The sequence below is a fragment of the Arvicola amphibius genome, chromosome 6 (assembly GCF_903992535.2).
Source record: "Arvicola amphibius chromosome 6, mArvAmp1.2, whole genome shotgun sequence".
NCBI lineage: Eukaryota > Metazoa > Chordata > Mammalia > Rodentia > Cricetidae > Arvicola > Arvicola amphibius.
Window position 1 is genome coordinate 48,353,000 of NC_052052.2, and position 19,033 is coordinate 48,372,032.

The 19,033-nt window shown below is 42.7% G+C and overlaps 1 protein-coding gene across 2 annotated transcripts in view; it reads right to left on the bottom strand.

Moving 5' to 3' along the window:
• Atg4c (autophagy related 4C cysteine peptidase) overlaps nucleotides 1–19,033 on the bottom strand; it is a 68,986-nt gene that overhangs the window by 18,513 nt on the left and 31,440 nt on the right. For both annotated transcript variants that reach the window (XM_038333618.1, XM_038333617.1), the window contains exons 6-10: nucleotides 18,790–18,860; nucleotides 16,819–16,955; nucleotides 6,653–6,731; nucleotides 5,921–5,997; nucleotides 634–753 (exon numbers count right to left, since the gene is read on the bottom strand). In XM_038333618.1, coding sequence (XP_038189546.1) covers nucleotides 634–753; nucleotides 5,921–5,997; nucleotides 6,653–6,731; nucleotides 16,819–16,955; nucleotides 18,790–18,860 — 484 coding nt within the window. The remainder of the gene's footprint in view (nucleotides 1–633; nucleotides 754–5,920; nucleotides 5,998–6,652; nucleotides 6,732–16,818; nucleotides 16,956–18,789; nucleotides 18,861–19,033) is intronic.

Sequence of the window (19,033 nt, forward strand, 5' to 3'; positions counted from 1 at the left end):
ATGAAGACACCCGGCCGGCTACTCTGGCTTCTTGGGCAGCTAATCTTTTCTCTTTCCCAGAGTACCAAATATGGGGGGCATCAAAGCTGTGTCTGTGTTTCAGGAGTGCTCACGCACCTAAAACAGGCACCAGTTTAAATGCAAAAAGCAGCTGTGTAACTACTTCAAAGAGCCATTAAGTAGACAGACCAGACAAGACGCAGCTATGAAAAGGTAACAACACACTTTGTTTGATAAAGCAGTTCTAGGAAACGCAAAAATATCATTTCTCTTTAAAAATAAATAAATAAAAGGAGCACTTGGACTAGAGAGAAATGAAATTTGACTTGATCAAATACTTCATTAATTTTTTTCTTCTACCCCTAAGGGAGTGCCCTTTAAAACCCTCTTCAAATAGGATGTAACCTAATTGCTTGCCCTGGGCCAGAGCTGGCAGGATTTTTGTTTCAACATTGCCACCTAGTGGACAACACTTTCAACTAGTCGCTGGAACCTTGTCTCAAATGCTGGCTCCCCAAAGTTAGCAACATTCAAAGAGGATTTTACAAACATAAAACAGTTTACACATTTATTGTTATAGAATATAAATCAGGTAATTTACAGGCACTAAACGCCGTGCTTTTAATACGGTACCTTGGTGATTTCTTCAGATGCTCGTTCAAAGTCCTGGACGTTTTGACAATAAAATCCTATCGTACAACTAGGATCCATCTTCCGAAATGACATCTTCTTAGGAGAAGGACAGTGGAATGTCTGTAATTTTTAGAATAGTTTGGGATTAATTTATCCTTACTTGATGGACTGAAGTAAACTATAAATATATTTTCCAAGGAGCAGCTTACATCCCATTCTCTTAGGATGTAAAACACAAGAACCAGGATTGTGCATATTTAACCAAACCTTCACCCTATGTGACCTACATTGTTTATCAAGCGTGGGATTCATTTCTGACACTTGAAGAAAAGAAGAAACACAAGTCACCAGAGTTGGCGTGCATAGTCTAGTCTAGAACCCTGTCAGCCGGCATCTTTGTGAGACTGAGCTATTTACTGTTTATAAGTAAATATTCATAGCAGTTTTAGCCATTTAGCCAAAGCTAAAAATGAGCCAAATATCCATAAACAGGGACTGAATTAAAATTTCTAGCTGCAGGGGCTGGGGAGATGGTTTGGTAGTGTTACAAACATTAGCTACTGTTGCAGAGGAACCAGCACCTACAAGAAGGCTCACAACTGCCCCTTCTGTCCTCCATGGGCACTGCACACATGATGCACACACTCAAATACCTAATATAAGTCTTTTTAAAATGTAAAAAAATTTACTTCAAATTAAAATGAAACAAATACCATGCATGTGGCCATGGGTGAATGAAGTTCCTTTTTAATCTTGCATGTACACATGGATATATGAAGGTTCTCTCTAAAGCTCAAAACTCCTTTATTATTCTTACAATCTAACACACAGACTCGTAGTAAATGTCCTATACTGATACAGTCAACTTCAGAGGTTTTGTTTGATTTCGTTGTTGTTGTTGTTTTGCTCATTTGGTTGTTGAGACAGGCTTTCAGCGTGTCACTCTGGCTGGCCTATGTAGGCCAAGCTGGCCTCCTCCTCACCAGGAACCCACCTGCCTCTGCCTCCTGAGTGTGAAATTATTGGCACATAATTGAATAGCCTTCCAATTTTCTTTTCTACTATTTTATAGTCTTGTTCATTCCCCTATAGAACATGATAAAATGTGGGTGAAATTCACTCATGAAGGGCTCTAAAAAAAATGGACATTCTGAGCAGGACAAATGTGCGTTAGATTCAAATCCAACATGTCAGTAAACATACACCAACCCTTGATTTGCACAGAATGCTTAGCTAACACTCTTTCAGTTAGTGGAGTCTAACCTAGCTACACCAGATCTCTCAGGTACTAGCCAATACAAGCACTGTCACATTGGACTTCCGCTAATATAGTTACAACTATTTTATTTTAAAGAGACAGGAAGGCTTGGCAAACTGTCAGCTGCGATATGGAGGAGTGGGCGGGGTGCAAGGCACAGCTCTAGGTCCTACTTATGAGAAGATCTTTTACATACAATGTCTAAAATTAATTATTTGAAAATCAGTAACCAGCACTGATTTTTCAGGGTTTCCTACCTGATGGGAAGAGAGTCAGAAAGACTGTGCGAGGTGCAACCACACACGTCTAGCTCGCCTGCGAATGTGCTCTCCTCTGTACAAAGCGGTGACTACCGCGTTTCCAGCACCTGCAACTGTGGCAGTGTGTGCCTGTTCCACCGCAGTCCCCACACATAAGAACCACAGTGCTAAACTGTAACTTGTGGCTATCTTGCTATCTACAAAGAACTTGCTAATTACCCACAGAGCACAGATACAGATCTGTGATTTCACCCAGTAGGGAAGCCATTGCTAGAGGAGCAGGACCCAGGAAGGCACGCTAGCGCTAGCGCTGTCCCTAAGCTGAGGCAATGTTGCTTTGTTCTCCCCAGGTTCTGAGGTCATAACATTAACTTAAATTATGAATCTTTTCTATTTATTGCAAAGAAAGTTCACCTTTTAAATATTTTCTGAAGTGGTATTGCTAGGCCATGCTCCTTTTATGGTAATTCTTTAAGCTATGCATGTATGACTTAATATTAAAATTCTAGTGTTTGGTAATAGAAGCCTCTACCTCATATACACATTTTAGGGAATAATAACTATGGATAGTTTCTTCTGTGGCAATGAAATATATTTCTGGGGAAAAAAAAGAGTCAACTCCTATTTATTTCATTTTTTTAATGCATCATTTGTTCATTGCCTGAACAAATAATTATTAGGCACCTATTAAATGCAAGACATGATTAGATGTTTAATTATGTAATTCATTTCTTAAGGGAGACACTGTGGCTTCGTACTCTTTATATATGCATTAAGAATGGTAATTATTTGGCATAATGCAGTTTATTGCCTAAGTATAGGAACAATACTGGGACAGCTGTTTTCAGGCTTGCCTACACGATTCCGGACCTTGAGATGAAGCTTCCTGAGCAGTCAGAGAACAAGCTTTCCACTGGCTACAGTTGGCATGCGCGAGTCATGAAGAAAGCCCTTCCCTGGCAGATTCACCCACGCCCTTGTCCATCTATCCAACATCTTTCTTAACTTATTGGTGGTGGCTGAAACAGTTATCACTGCATGATACTTCCAGGGTCTGAAATCTTGAGTTGGAACAGACTCACATGCCCAGGAACAGGGCTTTTCTGACCTTTAAGAATGTAGTATTTGCCAGGGGTGGAGACACACGCCTCTAATCCCAACCCTTGGCAGACAGTGGATCTCTGAGTTCAAGGCCAGCCTGGTCTACAAAGTGAGTTTTAGACCAGTCATAGTTATATAGTGAGACCCCCCCATCTCAAAAAATAATAAAAAATAAAATAAAAACAGTATTTTTAATAAACAGAATAGTATTTTTAAGAAATATATACTGTGTTCTATAATTCTGAAAGTATATGAAATAAGGATTCACAATGTCTAAAGTAAGAAACTTCAATTCATTAATAATACATATGTACTATTGTCCTGATATGCTTTCTGTTGCCTGACATCAGCAGGACCAAACATAACTTGGAAAGGCGTTGATTTCAGCTCACAGGTCACAGTCCATACATGACGGAAGCCAGGGCATGAGCTCAAGGCAGGAACTTAAAGACGAAACCACGGAGGAGTGCTGCTACTGCCTCATTCCCCAGCTTCTGCTGCTAACTTTCCTTACTGCCCAGGACCCCTGCCTAGGGATGGTACCACCCACAGTGGGCAGGGCCCTCCTACAGCAATCAGCAATCAGGAAAATACCCACAGCCATGCTGGCAAGGCAACTGAATGAGGCAATCCCCCCAACTTGACTCCTTCGGGTAACTCTGAGCTGAAAGGACTAGGAGAGACATTGTATACACATTTCATGTGTGTACGCAGATACATATGGGCACATAAAATTACATCTATAAGATATGCATATGCACATATGTATAAATACATGAATACACACATATCATACTCCTTCCATTTCAACAACTAAAATTCTGTCTTATTCAGGTAACTGACGTTGGAAACCTGCAACTGAACCTGTGCTCACTTCTGAGGTCCCGCGTTCCTCTCATTCTCTTCTAGTTTCTCACTGACTTTTCACAACCTTCCCTCTAAGGCTGCTAAACTGCTCCTCTGAACCCCACTCTCTCCCTGAAAAGCACACAGTGGCGCTTTATACATTAAAAGCTGCGCTCAGCTAGGTGTGGTGATGCACACCTTTAATCTGGTCCCTGATGGGGGGCAGAGGCAAGTGGATCTCCATGAGTCTAAGCACAATCTGATGTACAGAGCAAGTTCTGGGCCAGCCAGGGCTACCAACCTTGACTCAAAAGACAAACAAAAATCTTAACGAAGATGACCCAAGAGGAGGAAGATGATCTTCCCCCAGTATAGAATTCTACTCAATCGCACATACTAAACCAACAATATATCCTGACATATTTGTGAGATAATATCACGAAGATGAAAATTAATATAAAGACATAACAAAAGCATTTAGAGATACATGAAAAAGTTCAAGAGAGGCCTACAGAGTTTCATCTAGAAACTCAATAAATGATAGTTCAGAAAAAAGTTTAGTTTCAAAACGTTCAAAGTTCAACTCTAAAAACATAAGAAATCAACATGTAAGAATAATAGCAAAGGATATATTTAAATATCTTCTTTAATCTTAAGGTGCAGATATCCTATTTAAAATTTCACAATCCTGTTAGATTTAGATCACTCATTTAAAATCTCACGGCTACAATTATTTACATGGAGCTAGATGAAAAGGTTTGCGATTTTAATTTCCTCATCCATAAAAAAAGAGTCTGCAAAAGTGATTCTAACAAAGTATAAAAGAGGCTTTATGATGTGGGTTCCCCTCTGCATGCTGTGATAGCTTTTATCACCACTGGCTAATAAAGGCTCTGCTTTGGCCTATGGCAGGGCGGAACACAGGCACAGTCTCCTCTGCAGCTTTAGAGATTTAGGCAGGGGTAGAGCTCTTGCCTAGCAATGGTGAGGCCCCAGCCATCTTAAGCCCAGCTGCCCAGCAGACCTCTTTACTACCATCCATACACAGCATCCTATGAAGGGAGGAACACAGCTGAGACATTAACTTACAAAAGAGGCTAGGTTGCTTGACAATATATTTTTCTAATCCACACTTTAATCTTGCAGTATGTTTTCATATCTACACCTCTTTGAAAACTGTTAGGCATTAATATTAGCTCAAAAGGCATTTCTAAAACACAGCACTTAGCACACTTCCCACTGACCCTTCCTTTACTATCAGTGCCCTTGCCATCCGGATCAAACCATTCCAATCCGTAAAAGCATCAATTAAGAAAAGCTAAGTAAGATGATATAATAGTTATCCGTCTCACTTAGGAACTCAAACTTTTCTGACTTAAAATACTGGATGACAAAATGACCACCTATAGGGAAAGCAGAACCTATGAAAATGGGCTTCAGCGATGGCTAGGAAATGAGCCCCTGAAAATCTAAGCAGGATGGAGGTTCACGGAGCCAGGCTTTCCTTTGAGAAACCGTCCTTTTGTCTCCCTCCAGGACAGACCTAACGCTATGAATTCTTCTGTTGATACACTGCTTAGTTATCGGGCGTTCGTTTCAGTACAATCAAGGCATCTAACAAGCTGGAGACGGACATAAGTGAAGACAGCAAACCACAAATTAAAAATCATCTGCCAAGCACTGAGCTCTTGACCGAAGCTGACGGGTTTTATAAGCCGGCAATGTGACTGTGATTCTAGAAAAGCTCGGCCACCTCGCACACCCCTAAAGATGAGCCCGCTTCACACAGGAGGAAACAATACCGACTCTCCACGTACAGTACCTCGAGAGGGAAATCCTTTATGCTGACATCTACAAAAGGCTGGCAGTAATGAGGATCCATGTAAATCAAACTGTCATCTACAAGGACAAAACAGAAGACAAGTAATTCACAAAACACCTTATTATGACACTGCTTACAATCCAATTTCTATGTAGAGCAGCTGAAAAAAGTCGAGGTGTAACAGCCTGCCGGCCTGCCACTCACTGACAGAAACACGGGGCTGCGCAGCATAGATTAACTTTGCATAATCAAATATGCTTGTATAAGCAGAATTTTATAAAGCGATGAGACTGTCATTTAATTTTTGGTGATAAAATTACTTTCACAAACACACAATTATATTCTACAGTTTGCATATGAAAAATGCATCGCCGTCTTTGTTCTGACAGCAAGAACATATTGCTTGTCATTTCATTACCAGCGAGCACCACTAAAGAAACGGAAAAAAGTAAATATGTAAATAGCAACCGCCAGAACACGGCAGCGGTGTCTTCTGGAATTCGGGGAGACCGATAAATTATGCTTTGTTTATGCAGTACCAGAAATTAACCACACATCTTAAGGAATCCAATTACGTCGTGGACCAAATGACAAGGCAGCAGCTGAGGAAGGACTGACAGCCAAAGGAGGTCCCCACTGGGCTCTGTTAACCATCACGTTTCCAAACGATCTCGTATTAACTTTCCACTCTTAAAAGAAAACAATAAAGAAACATCATGCTTAGTCACTAACCTTGAAATCCAGCAAAGTAATACGACTGTTTAGGTTTGCCGCCAATAATACCTACGCAGTATTCAAGGCTTAAAACACCCTGTCAGAGGAAATGAAGAGATTTAGGTCAGGTGAGAAGTGCTGACGGTTGGAAGCAGCCGAGTCTGTACTGCCCATGTTAGAAGCACCCCAACTTCTCACCAACAGTTACTACTTTTTTACATTTGCTCTGTGTCCCGGAGTCCTTGTCTTCCAAAACTGGCTCCCCTTTCCTTTAAACCACTCAATATTAATTCACAGCATGCTGCTCAACAATACAGACAGGCTACAATGTACTACAGGGAAAATAAATAACATCACAAAGCAAAAAGGTCCTGCCAAAGTGAGCTTCTCTTAGTGAGAGCATTCTCTTCGATCTAGACCTGTGGTTCTCAACTTGTGGGCTGAGACTCCTGGGAATCAAACGACTCTTTCACCTTCATCTAAGGCCATCCTGCATATCAGATATCTACATTACGGTTCACAGCAGTAGCAAAATTACAGTTATGAAGTAGCAACGAAAATAATTTTATGGTTGAGGGTCGCCACATGTGGAACTTTATTAAAGGGTCTCAGCATTAGGAAGATTGAGAATTAAATCTTCCTAAAGATCTAGAGAATTAAAAAGAAGAAGAACAACTCAGAGAGCCCCCATGTTAACAGTGTACAGCTCACGACTGTTTATTACAATGTGAAAGCTGTTCACGTTCATCGGAAACCACACCTGGAGGTGAATGCAGTGGCCGATGTACACAGTCCTAGTAGTCAAGAGGCTGAGGCAGGATTGCCAGTTCAAAGCTAGCCTGGGCTACAGTGCAAAACTTTTGTCTCAAACAACAACAACAGCAACAAAAAAACCCTAATATGGATTTTGGATTTTGATCTTCCCTGAGCTAATAAAATAAAAACACAGTATTGTCTTCTGAGGTGAAGCAGTAGCAGGGAGTAACCCACAGCTTCCCATCAGCCAACTGCAAGGGTAAACAACTGACAGTCTATAGTTGTGAGGCTCTTTCCTCTGAGCGTGTCACAGCCTTGTAGACCAGCTGTGATCGCTCGAATGCCACCTTCACGAGCTCCTCCTCCTCTTCACACTCCTTAGCAGAAGGCAGAGGGAAGGGCAGCAGACTCTAACTGGAGATTCCAGCCGGTTTTCCTTCCTGTCCCCTCCAGGCCCACGTCCCAGCTGTGAGTGCACAGGAAGTGGAAAGCTGGCTAGAGGTAGACTCTGGTGGCACAGATTTGTAAGTCACCGGGCATGCTAGGGTAAGGATCGGCGATGACTAAGCTGCCCAACTCACATGCTCCTGTAAGGAACCCAAGCAGTCTCTTCCCCTCACCCACTGCACTTCAGATGGAATGGTTTCTTTGGTCTGCCAGTGTCTACTGCACATGTCCTCAAGAAAGTGTGCAATGTTGCTAAAGCTGTATTGCTATAATGCCTGACAGGTATTTAGGCTTGAGGTCATGCCATGCCATCCAGAATGAGGAAGACCTGGATACTCAGGGGCCACTCAGTCACTGCCTCATTGGGAAGCAGCAAGCAGCCAGGAGGCCAGGGCCATGCTGGAGGCACATATCCCCACAGGGTCAGCTTCCACAAGCACCATCCAGGGGACTTTGGGAGAGCTGGGATGAGGCATTACCACTTAAAGAGGAGCCAGCACTGCTGCCCAGCTGTCACCCTGGATGAACTGTGGACACTGTCTGCGAGCAGACACGGGTCAATGCTGCAAAGAACAAGACAGAGGTGCTTCCGTCGATCATGTGTGTGGTGGGGCTATTACAGAGGTCGGGGGAAGGAAGGTTCCCTGGGCAGTCTGTCCTCGTGAAGGTCAAAAAAGTAAATAAAAGCAGAGAACCAAGGAGGCTAGGGGGTTGGAGGTGTCTGTGCCCTGGCACATTCCCTTGTGTTCTGAGTGTAGGCTCTTTGGTGGCATTTCTCATTTCTATACACTCTTGTCTGTAAGTTTGGAAATGCCTAACGGGTCTTGGGAAGATGTGAGGAGTACACTCTGCTGCCAACAGTCACGGTATGTGGTAGGTAGACATATCCATCTCTCTCAATCTCAAACACTTCAGAATGTGTGCATACACAGAGTGGATTAGATTCCACAAAGCAATTGCAGATTCACAGGCATCATCACGTATATGTATACGTGAGTCCTGATATTCAAAGCACTGATGATAACGCTTTTAGTGAAGAATGTATCTCACAGAGAAAATAAATCCTGAGGACCGGGGGGGGGGGGGGGAACTAAAGTGTATTTTGAAGCAATAATAACTTGCAAAGGTTTCACCAGACCGTTGAGATTGTAGACTAAGGAGCACCTGTTGGAATAGTTAATCCCAACTGTTATCCTGGTTGGGATTTGTTTGTAGTTTTGTTTTAGCCGAATAAACCCTTTCTTCCCCAAGTGGCTCTTGGTCATGCTGCTTCATCACGGCTACAACAATCCTAAGACAACTGTCAACCTGACAGAACTTAAATCACCTAGGAGACAGAGTTCTGGGCATATCTGTGAGGACCTCTCCAGAGAGGCTTAACTGGCGTGGGAAGACAATCCTGAATACAGGCAGTACCATTCAATGGGCTGGGGGCCCCAACTGAATAATGTACACAAACACACACACACACACACAGAGAGAGAGAGAGAGAGAGAGAGAGAGAGAGAGAATACCCAAAGATCATTTCTAATTTTTTTTTTCATTTTTGAGACAGTGTCTCATACTGTCCAGGACAGCCTCAGCTTACTAAGTAGCTGAGAATGACCCTGAACTAACCTCCCACAGGCTGGTATTACAGGTGTGTGCCACCACATCTAGCTTAGAGCTCATGATTATTAAAATTTGGGGGAATATCTTCTTGACATCTGACAATATATACATTGTCATATACAAATTTACTAGCACAATTTTATATGTGTATATACTACCTTTTCCTTCTTTGGGATTTTTTTTACAATCTCTGTGTGTTTGTGTGTGTGTGTGTGTGTGTGAGAGAGAGAGAGAGAGAGAGAGAGAGAGAGAGAGCATTTGTGTGTAAGTTTATAGATACTATATGGATGTAGGTATCTACAAAAGCCAGAGGGCAATGATCCCATGGGGCTACAGAGGGTGTGAGCACCTAATGTGTATGCTGGGGATTGAACCTGGGTCCCCTGCAAGAATAGTAAGTGTTCTTAACCACTGAGCCATCTTCCCAGCCCCATGTTACTTTTGGTGCTCACTTTGCCAGGAACAATTTTTCGTATCAGTAAATACATATATCACTTTGATATTAACTAATGGTTGTGTTCTATGCTCATAAACCTCAGGAATATTTGAATTGTTCTAAGTTCTTTGCGTTATAAATAACCCCTTTATTACAATTTGAATGTGTTCATTTCCTCTAAAATCCACATGCTAGAAACTTAATCCACAGCAAAACAATGGTAAAAGGTGAGCTCTTTGGGGAACATTTGGACCCTGATGGCTCCACCCTTTTCAATGGATTAATAGTCCTCTAAAATGGGCCTGAGGGAATAGATACAACAGGAGACCCTTCAGCAGCAGCCAGTAGTCCCCTGACCCTGGATGAGGTATCCAGAATATAAGAGAATGAATCTCTGTTCTTTATAAATCATCCAGTCTCAAGTGTTTCACTACAGGAGCACAACGCAGACTAAACCAGCCTCTGAAGAACAAACTCGTGAGGCTAGAGAGAGGGCTCAACAGTTAAGGGCTGGAGAGAGGGCTCAAAGCAGTTAAGGGCTGGAGAGAAGGCTCAGTGGTTAAGGGCTGGAGAGAGGGCTCAGCGGTTAAGGGCTGGAGAGAGGGCTCAGCAGTTAAGGGCTGGAGAGATGGCTCAGCAGTTAAGGGCTGGAGAAATGGCTTAACGGTTAAGGGCATTTGCTGCTCTTGCAGAGGATCCAGGTTCAGTTTCCAGCACCCATGTGGTGGCTCACAACTCTCTTTAACTCCAATTCCATGGGTTCTGCCACCCTCCTTGGGCACCACACACACATACAGTGCACATACATACATACCAGCATAGAGATAAAAATAAAAATAATTAAATCTTTAAAAAAAGAAAGCCTTAAATAATTACAATCTTGCAGAAATATCAGAGGTGGTTTATTAAGAAAAGCAGCAAACTGATAAAGAACAAATAAAACAAACATTAAACTCTTTGTTAACCTTAGTTTCCTTGAACCAACTAACAAATAGAGATAATGCTTACCCTACAAAAAATAAGCATTTAACAGTAATAGGGTTTCTTAACAGTGAGGTTTCTGTTCCTTTCTCTTTAAATAAAAACTCAGCTTCACAAGGCAACCCAGTCAGAGGAACGAAATGTGCATGTCCTGTGGACAAATGAGGAAGTGAAAGTCCTAAGTCTCCCCCAGCTGAGAAAAGAAAGACATATATGTGTGTGTGTGTGTGTGTGTGTGTGTGTGTGTGTGTACGTATGTATGTATGTATGTATGTATGTATGTATGTATACACACACCCCAAGAGTGTGGCCACAGCAAGGAGACTCAGTTCGGGTGTCTGTATTTCCTCTGCCTCAGACTAGACCCCACAATACACACCTAGGCCTGGGGGCTGGAACACCACCATGTGTGAGAAAGGAGCTGCATCTTTAGAAACTTTAAATACCCCACAGCTCCTCAGAGTGCTTTACGCGTTTGCTAGTGTGAGGATTTACCAAGTTGTATCCACAAAGCAATCAATGAAACTGAAGCTGATCCACTGCATCCCGTGGAAGAAAGAGCTTCGAGTTCTCATTTCAGCTCCTTACAGAAATAAAACTGAGTGAGTTTCCTGTGGCGAGGGATGATGAAGAACACAGCAAACGTCTTTCTCAGGAATGTGCTAAGACTCTGGGACAGTGCCACCTCTAAGACACTGTGGAAGGAACTTGAATAATACATTGAAAACACATAGCTATATGCTGCATGTTAGACTAGACTGCTAACCACATATACAAAAAGAGGGGCGGAGAAGACGGAGAGAGCAGGAGGAGGCTCAGGAGTGGCCTTTCTCGGGGGGCTTCCAGACACACTGACCCTTCACTTTCAGGTGGGGAGACCTTTACAAGCCCCCCTCTGGCCGAGTATAACAGCCGTCATACAATCCTCACACAAAACTTCAGGTATTTTTATCTGATAATGTTTCAACCCTCAAAAGGGCTCTCATTTTAGGGGACTACAATGTAAACCCAACTAGCAGACATTCAAGGAAACGCTATGGTTCGAAACTCTTTATTGGGGGATTTTACAGTAACAAAATGATGGTCTTCTCTCCAGTTCAATATTTGAACTTGAACATACCACTTGATTTCCCTGGGCCCTTTCCAGTTTACAAAGATAAAGTGCCTGCCTACTGTGAGGGCAAAGGAGATGGATCACACTGGAAAGACAACACAAATGAGTTAGCAAATACTGGTCACAAACTCACACATGCCAGGTACAGAGGAGGTCACAGTAAGAAAGACTCAACTACTGGTGTTTTCACCCGTTCAGACTCCAGGGCAGTGCTGCGTGCCATTAGCACTACCAGCAGCAGAGACCTCTGCCAGACAAAACACACCTGGAAGGCCCTGGCTGCTTCTTCCACCAAGAAAAAAGTTTAGGCTCAAGGAGCCGGTATCGTTTGAATGTGAAATGTCCTCACAGGCCCAAATGTTTAAATGCTTGGTTCTCGGCCAGTTTGTTAGGGAAAGCACTGGAAGCTTTGGGGAGAAGGAATGGCTGCTAGAAGTGGGGAACCTAGCCGCAGGCCTCTGAGGGTTACAGCCTGGCCTCATTTCCATTTTGAACAGTCTGTTCCCTGTTCCTCCAAGATGCAAACAAGCCTCCTCATGCCCCTACCACAATGGGCAGCAGCCAATCTCAACACCGTGCCTTCCTTGCCTTAACCTCCCCACCAGGGGCACCCAGCCTGTTGACTTCTCAGGACCACACAGGTGAAGAACAGTCACGGCTCATGCATTCACTACACAAACACTAACAATAGCTGGAGAGCAAAAGAAGGTCTGCATGTGACTTTCACACCGTCTACCCGCAGGGTCCTCACGCTACAACCCCGAGTGTGTAGCACTCCACTGGGATGGTCTCTAACAATCACTGAACAGCTGTGAAGTGTGCAGTCGTGGGTCAAGAAAATGAACATACGAAAGCAATACAACTTCATGGATTTTCTAAAATACATTTATATATAGAAAGAAAAGGTGGCAACATAAAACTAGCAGGGTCCTTGGTGTTGTGTTTGCAAAACTAATGTGTTGGTAGCTGGTGGATGGAGGTAATGGCGCTTCTCTGTGGCTCGCTGGGGGTTTTGATCCTAGCCTGACTCCAGCTGCTCACAAATGTGTGTGATGCAAAAAGTGATGGAATGAATAGGTGTGAGGCAAAGCCGGCGATGTCTGTCTCCGGAAGACAAAGACCTCTGGAGGTCTAGTCGAGAGGCATCAACCTCTTTAAGGTGAATGCCAGGGTGCAGCGCCAGTTGTCCCATCTGGAAATAGGCAGGTAACGTATTTATGGCAACTAGAATTGAAAACACGAACATTATTTTCCCAAAATTCTTGAAATGTGTTTTCAAGTTCTTATATCACATACTGCTCGGTCTCCACCAGATTGTGGTTTAGCTGGTGTGTTGAAATGTGTGACAGTGTTTAAAGAGCCTGAGTTTGAACTACCACACTTTTTTTATGGTTGTTGTTTTCTATTTTTTCAAGACAAGGTTTTTCTGTGGCTTGGGCTTAATGTGGGGTTGCCCTCTGTATGCTGTGAGTACCATTGGTTAATAAAGAAACTGTCTTGGACCTGTGCGGGGAGTAGAGGTAGGGGGAAAAAACTAAGCTGAATGCTGGGAGACAGAAGGTGGAATCAGAGAGAAGCCATGGAGGCGCTGGAGACAGATGCCAGTTGCAATCTTGCTGGTAAGCCACAGCCACATAGCAATATATGGATTAATAGAAATGGGTTAAATTAATATGTAAGAGTTAGTCAATAAGAAGCTAGAGCTAATGGGCCGAGCAGTGATTTAAATACTACAGTTTCTTTGTGATTATTTCAGAGCTAAGAGGCCTTCTTCCAACATGGGCTTCCTGGAACTTGCTTTGTAGACCAGGCTGGCCTCAAACTCACAGAGATCCGCCTGCCTATGCCTCCTGAGTGTTGGGATTAAAGGTGTGCGCCACCACTGCCCAGTAAACTACTATAATTTTAGTTGCACTTAAAATGAGATGATGTGAAACACTGTGTTGATAAACTGGTTTTAAGAAGACACATGTTTAATGATTTAAAGGAGTGGTTAAATCCACTAAAAAAAAAAAAAAAAAAGAATAATGCTACATCTGTAAGCCAGTTTTCACTGTCAAATTTCAATACAAATTTTGTTTTGCTATCAGAAAGGAGGTGATACATGTTGTAAACCATAAAATCTTCTCAACGTCTGGCCTTGATTTAGCCTCTTACTTCCAAAACGGTTACTGATGTGGCTCCAGTTAGCATCAACATTTGTAAGGAATTCGTGCAGCTGGTGAGGATTAAACTCCTTGGTCCTTAGTGAAATTCAGTCCAAATGAAGATTTTCATGATGTTATTCAATCTTAATGGTGTGCACACATATTTTCTTGCCGTATTGTGTGATACTTCATTCAGCACAAATTCTGGGCAGTGGCGCCATCATCTCCTGTGAACTGTACAAACCCCTGTCTTCTACCTACCATTATGAGCACCTCTGGTAAAGGCCATAAATACAGTGGCAAAGAAACGGCTTTGTTTTTTACTGCTTTATAGAAACCTCTTGATTTAGTTGTGCCTTTTAATGGTACTAAAGAAGCCATGTCTTCAGTGACTTTAATTCATCACCAACACTACTAAGAGCGGCAAGCTAGGCTGTACCTGCAGCTGAGCTGTTGCCTAGTACCAATATAGGAAACTTAAAATTAGGGGCTCTACTCTTCAACCTTCTTTCAGTGGGTTTTACCAATTTCTCCACTTTACGTGGTTATAGTCAGGCGAGACAACCTGACTTTAGAAATACCCCTTTTCTCAAAGCATAAAATGTTATACCTGCCACACTCTACATGCCTCACTTAATAAACTCGCCACCAGTAAATGGTTTTGATTTTTTGCTATTAAATATGCTGCCACATAACTAGCTTTTACAATAGGATCTGTCCAAATCGTAACTTTCAGAAACAATTTTGTTGAGTGCAGTCTTTTGTTCAGCTCCACTATTTTGTCCTTCCGACACAATGCCGATACACATCGGATCTGACAGCATGTATTACATATAATGACTTTTTAAATTACAGTCTTTGGAAACCTACACCAATTCCTTACAAGGTAGGCAGACTGCCTTACTATTTACCTCAACAGAAAACTAGCCATCTGGCCATTTTGCATTGAACCATCTTCCGCCAGCCATAATTTTTCTTCTCTGGGGCTTCTCTTCTCCTCCCTCACTCCAGAAGTACATGAGTGTGTGAGTGTGTGTGCATGTGTGTGTGTGTGCATGTGTGTGCGCGCATGCATGTGGAAGCCAATGAATGATAGTATCTTCCTAAGTTGCTCTCCACCCTATTTCTTGAGACGGGGTCTCTAGCTAGACCTTCTACTCACTGGCTGGCCCGGCTGGCCAACAAGCCCTAGAGACCTTATCCTCCTGCCTCCACATCCCCAGCACTGGGATTCGGGAACATGCTACCATGCCCACCTGCTGTGGGCAAGTGGGGCTCAGATCCAGGTCCTCGTGGGACTTTACCAGCTAAGTCATCTCTTAGGCCCAGTTCTGTTTTCCTCTGAGACCCTGCATAAGACCCATGCTAGGATTAAAACACAGTAATGCATAAGGGACTACATTTACTTTCACCGTGAAAATTAACTAATAGGAAAGAGGAAAGCGGGGTTGGGTCTTTCTGGATCCTAGTTGCTGATGTAGTACAAATGGGAAGCCAATTGCAAAGCACGGTAGGCAACACAGGAAACACAGTTGAGGTGTGGACGCGACCCTAATGATCAAGTAAGAATACTATTCTATCTTCAAAACAGCATCAAACGCCTACCATCTGCAATGGTGGTGATTGCTGCGTTTCACTCTTCCAGCTACCATGACCACATGTGAGGTCTGGTGCTATATATGGACTCTCTGTGCTTGGAAGATAACACACTGGAAGGCACATATGCATACAAGTAGAAGAGCATATACATATCTGTTCTGCATTACAGGGCAACACAACACTGTGATCACCAAAGTTCACACTATAGACCATGCAATATAGTTACTAAAGCAACAAGAAAAGGCACATACACACACACACACACACACACACACACACACACACACAAAGAAAAATCATATAATGTCTTAAGTAAGCGCACAGTTTTGTGAAGATTAGCATTCATAGCTATCCTGGGCTACACGTCTTCTGCAGGCTAAGGACTGAACAACTCTGCACTGTGAGTCAAAACAAATTCATTCATCCCCAAAGTTCATTCTGACAAGAATTTAATCACAGCAAGAAAGAAGGTCACTTTACTAACACTGAAAGTATTGTTAAAACTACAGATGTAACTAGCTACTAAATATCGTGTTACTTCAAAACTAAATGTCTTAGTGCCTAAAACAAGACAATGCATTTAACCATACAGTTTCTTTTGGTTCAAGAAACATAACTATGTGCTGTGGAATCAAACAGACTTTTAACTGGTTCATAAGAAAGGGAAGTTGCTTCTGTCTATTTAAGGAACTCCTCACTGGCATCGTTGCCATGATAACAAACGATGAAATGCGGCGGTCATTTTAAAAGTCTGTTTTAATAGTTAAGCTGACATGTTAGCTTCACGAATAACTAGGCAAATATCTTTGAATAAGAAAAGGGTACTGGAGTAGCAGCCGCATTACGAACCTCACTTGCACGCCGCACCAAGACTCACAGGGTGCTCACTCTGTCACAGAAGGATGCTATTCTTCAGACTCGTGTGCTGTCCCAGGGCTGAAATTTACAGCCCCTGGCGCCAAACTTCACAATGTCTAAGTGTAGGGTCATCATGACTTCCTCGTGGAGGAGAGACGGAGACTTTTCTGTGTTTTTATGTCAAGTACTACTACCGCCTTGAGAATAAAAGCGCAAAGAAAAGAGCACTTCTTACCTTCACAAACTCCAGATAATCAGTGTTGGTTCTCTCGCCACCAAGTCTAACAGGAACTAAGATAATAACAGCCTTGTCCCTGGCGTCCCCAGAGGTCACAGAGTCGGTCTGTTTATCGATTACGTCAGCATTGTAAACTGGCAGAAACATAACGAACATGGATGTATTCCGCATTCCAAAAGCATCTGTATCAACACGCCTACTCTGGCCCCTCCCCCACTGGCTGCTCATCTGGTGTCTGGTGTCACCACCAAAGGACCAACAAGCTCCAAACGCCAAGTACGTGGCCCCTAGAAATTCAACAGTAATAAAATACAAGTATTGATCTCCCTGAGCATATGTTCTATCAGGAAAACTAACAACAAAAAGGAAAAGCATTAAGGCATAAAGTATTTGACTTAATTAGATGACAAATACAGGCCAGTGGGATGGCTAAGCAAGAAGGCACTTTGAGCCGGGCGGTGGTGGCGCATGCCTTTAATCCCAGCACTCGGGAGGCAGAGGCAGGAGGATCTCTGTGAGTTCGAGGCCAGCCTGGTCTACAAGAGCTAGTTCCAGAACAGGCTCCAAAGCTATAGAGAAACCCTGTCTCAAAAAACCAAATAGATAGATAGATAGATAGATAGATAGATAGATAGATAGATAGATAGATAGATAGATATTAAAATTAATTTTTTTAAAAAAAAGGAAGGTGCTTTGCCCCTAAGTCTGGCAACCGGAGCTCCACGCCCAGATCCCACATGATGGGAGGTGAGAAGCAATTCCTGCAAGTTGTCTTCTGACTTCCACATGCTCACAACTCACACATGGAATAAATAAATGTTTTAAGAAGTATAAAACACCACATACAAAACACTCTTTCCACTATGGGCCCTTGCTGGCTTGCCAGGTTTGTAGATATCTTTATGTTAAAACTGACATACATATTCCTTAATTCCTAAAGCATTAATTTTACCTTCTTAATAGCTTTTCTGTAAAAATTGATTAGCCGGGCAGTGGTGGCGCACACCTTTAATCCCAGCACTCGGGAGGCAGAGGCAGGCGGATCTCTGTGAGTTCGAGGCCAGCCTGATCTACAAGAACTAGTTCCAGGACAGGCTCTAAAAAAGCTGCAGAGAAACCCTGTCTCGAAAAACCAAAAAAAGAAAAAAGAAAAAAAAATTATTGCATGGGGTGGATTATTTTATTTCAGGAAGTTTAAGCCTCTATTTCTATTTCCAACAGAGTTTCAAGGCGACTACATATACTGGCCATCAACAGAAGACCCCCGTGAGAGATGACTTATGGGCACACTCATGGGAAACATACTTCTAAAGGAAACTCAGAATTTTCTCTTCTCGGATGTATGACCCCCTCTGCCCTGGCCTCCCTGGGCCAAAATTATCAGCATGAGTCATCATAGCTGGCTTAACCTGACTGACTAAAAAGAAGTGGTTGTTAGATCAGGTGTGTTGATGCACCCGCAGCACTGGCCGCAGGGGTGACGGAATAGGCTGAAGTAGCATTATAAATTCAAGACCAGCTCAGGCTACACAGTAAAAGCCTGTCTCGGTGGTGAAAAAAAGATAACAAAAGAATCATTTTAAATGCTCAAATTTCCTTGGCAAATATATTTCAATAAGTAACTAATGGTACTTATTCATAAAAAAAATAACTAAATTCCTGTTCCATGAAGGGTGCTTTATAGGAATAAAAAATGAATTAGCCATAACTGCCATCTTCATAATCACTCACAGTATAAACCAGGCTGGGCGGTGGTGGCGCACACCTTTAATCCCAGCACTCGGGAGGCAGAGACAGGCACATCTCTGTGAGTTTGAGGCCAGCCTGGTCTACAAGAGCTAGGAACAGAACAGGTCCCAAAGCTACAGAGAAACCCTGTCTCAAAAACAAACAAACAAAAAACCATACAATATAAACCAGGAAGAGATGAGCAATGCATACATAAAGCTATAATTCCACACTCCATACCTGTACAATCCTGCGCAACATAAATAGTTAGTCCTTGTAAGTCAGGGTGTCTTGCTTCTTCTACTGCTTTTCTAGGAAAATGATAAACATCCTTAAAATTCTAACCAGAATTTCCTGATGGCACCCAAGGATTTAGTTTAAAAAAAAAAACAAAAAAAAAAAAAAAACAATCCATTGCTTTCCCAGCCCTTCCTATGTGACCTGTATGTCTACTGTCCAAGCTATCATCTGAATGGGGCCAGAA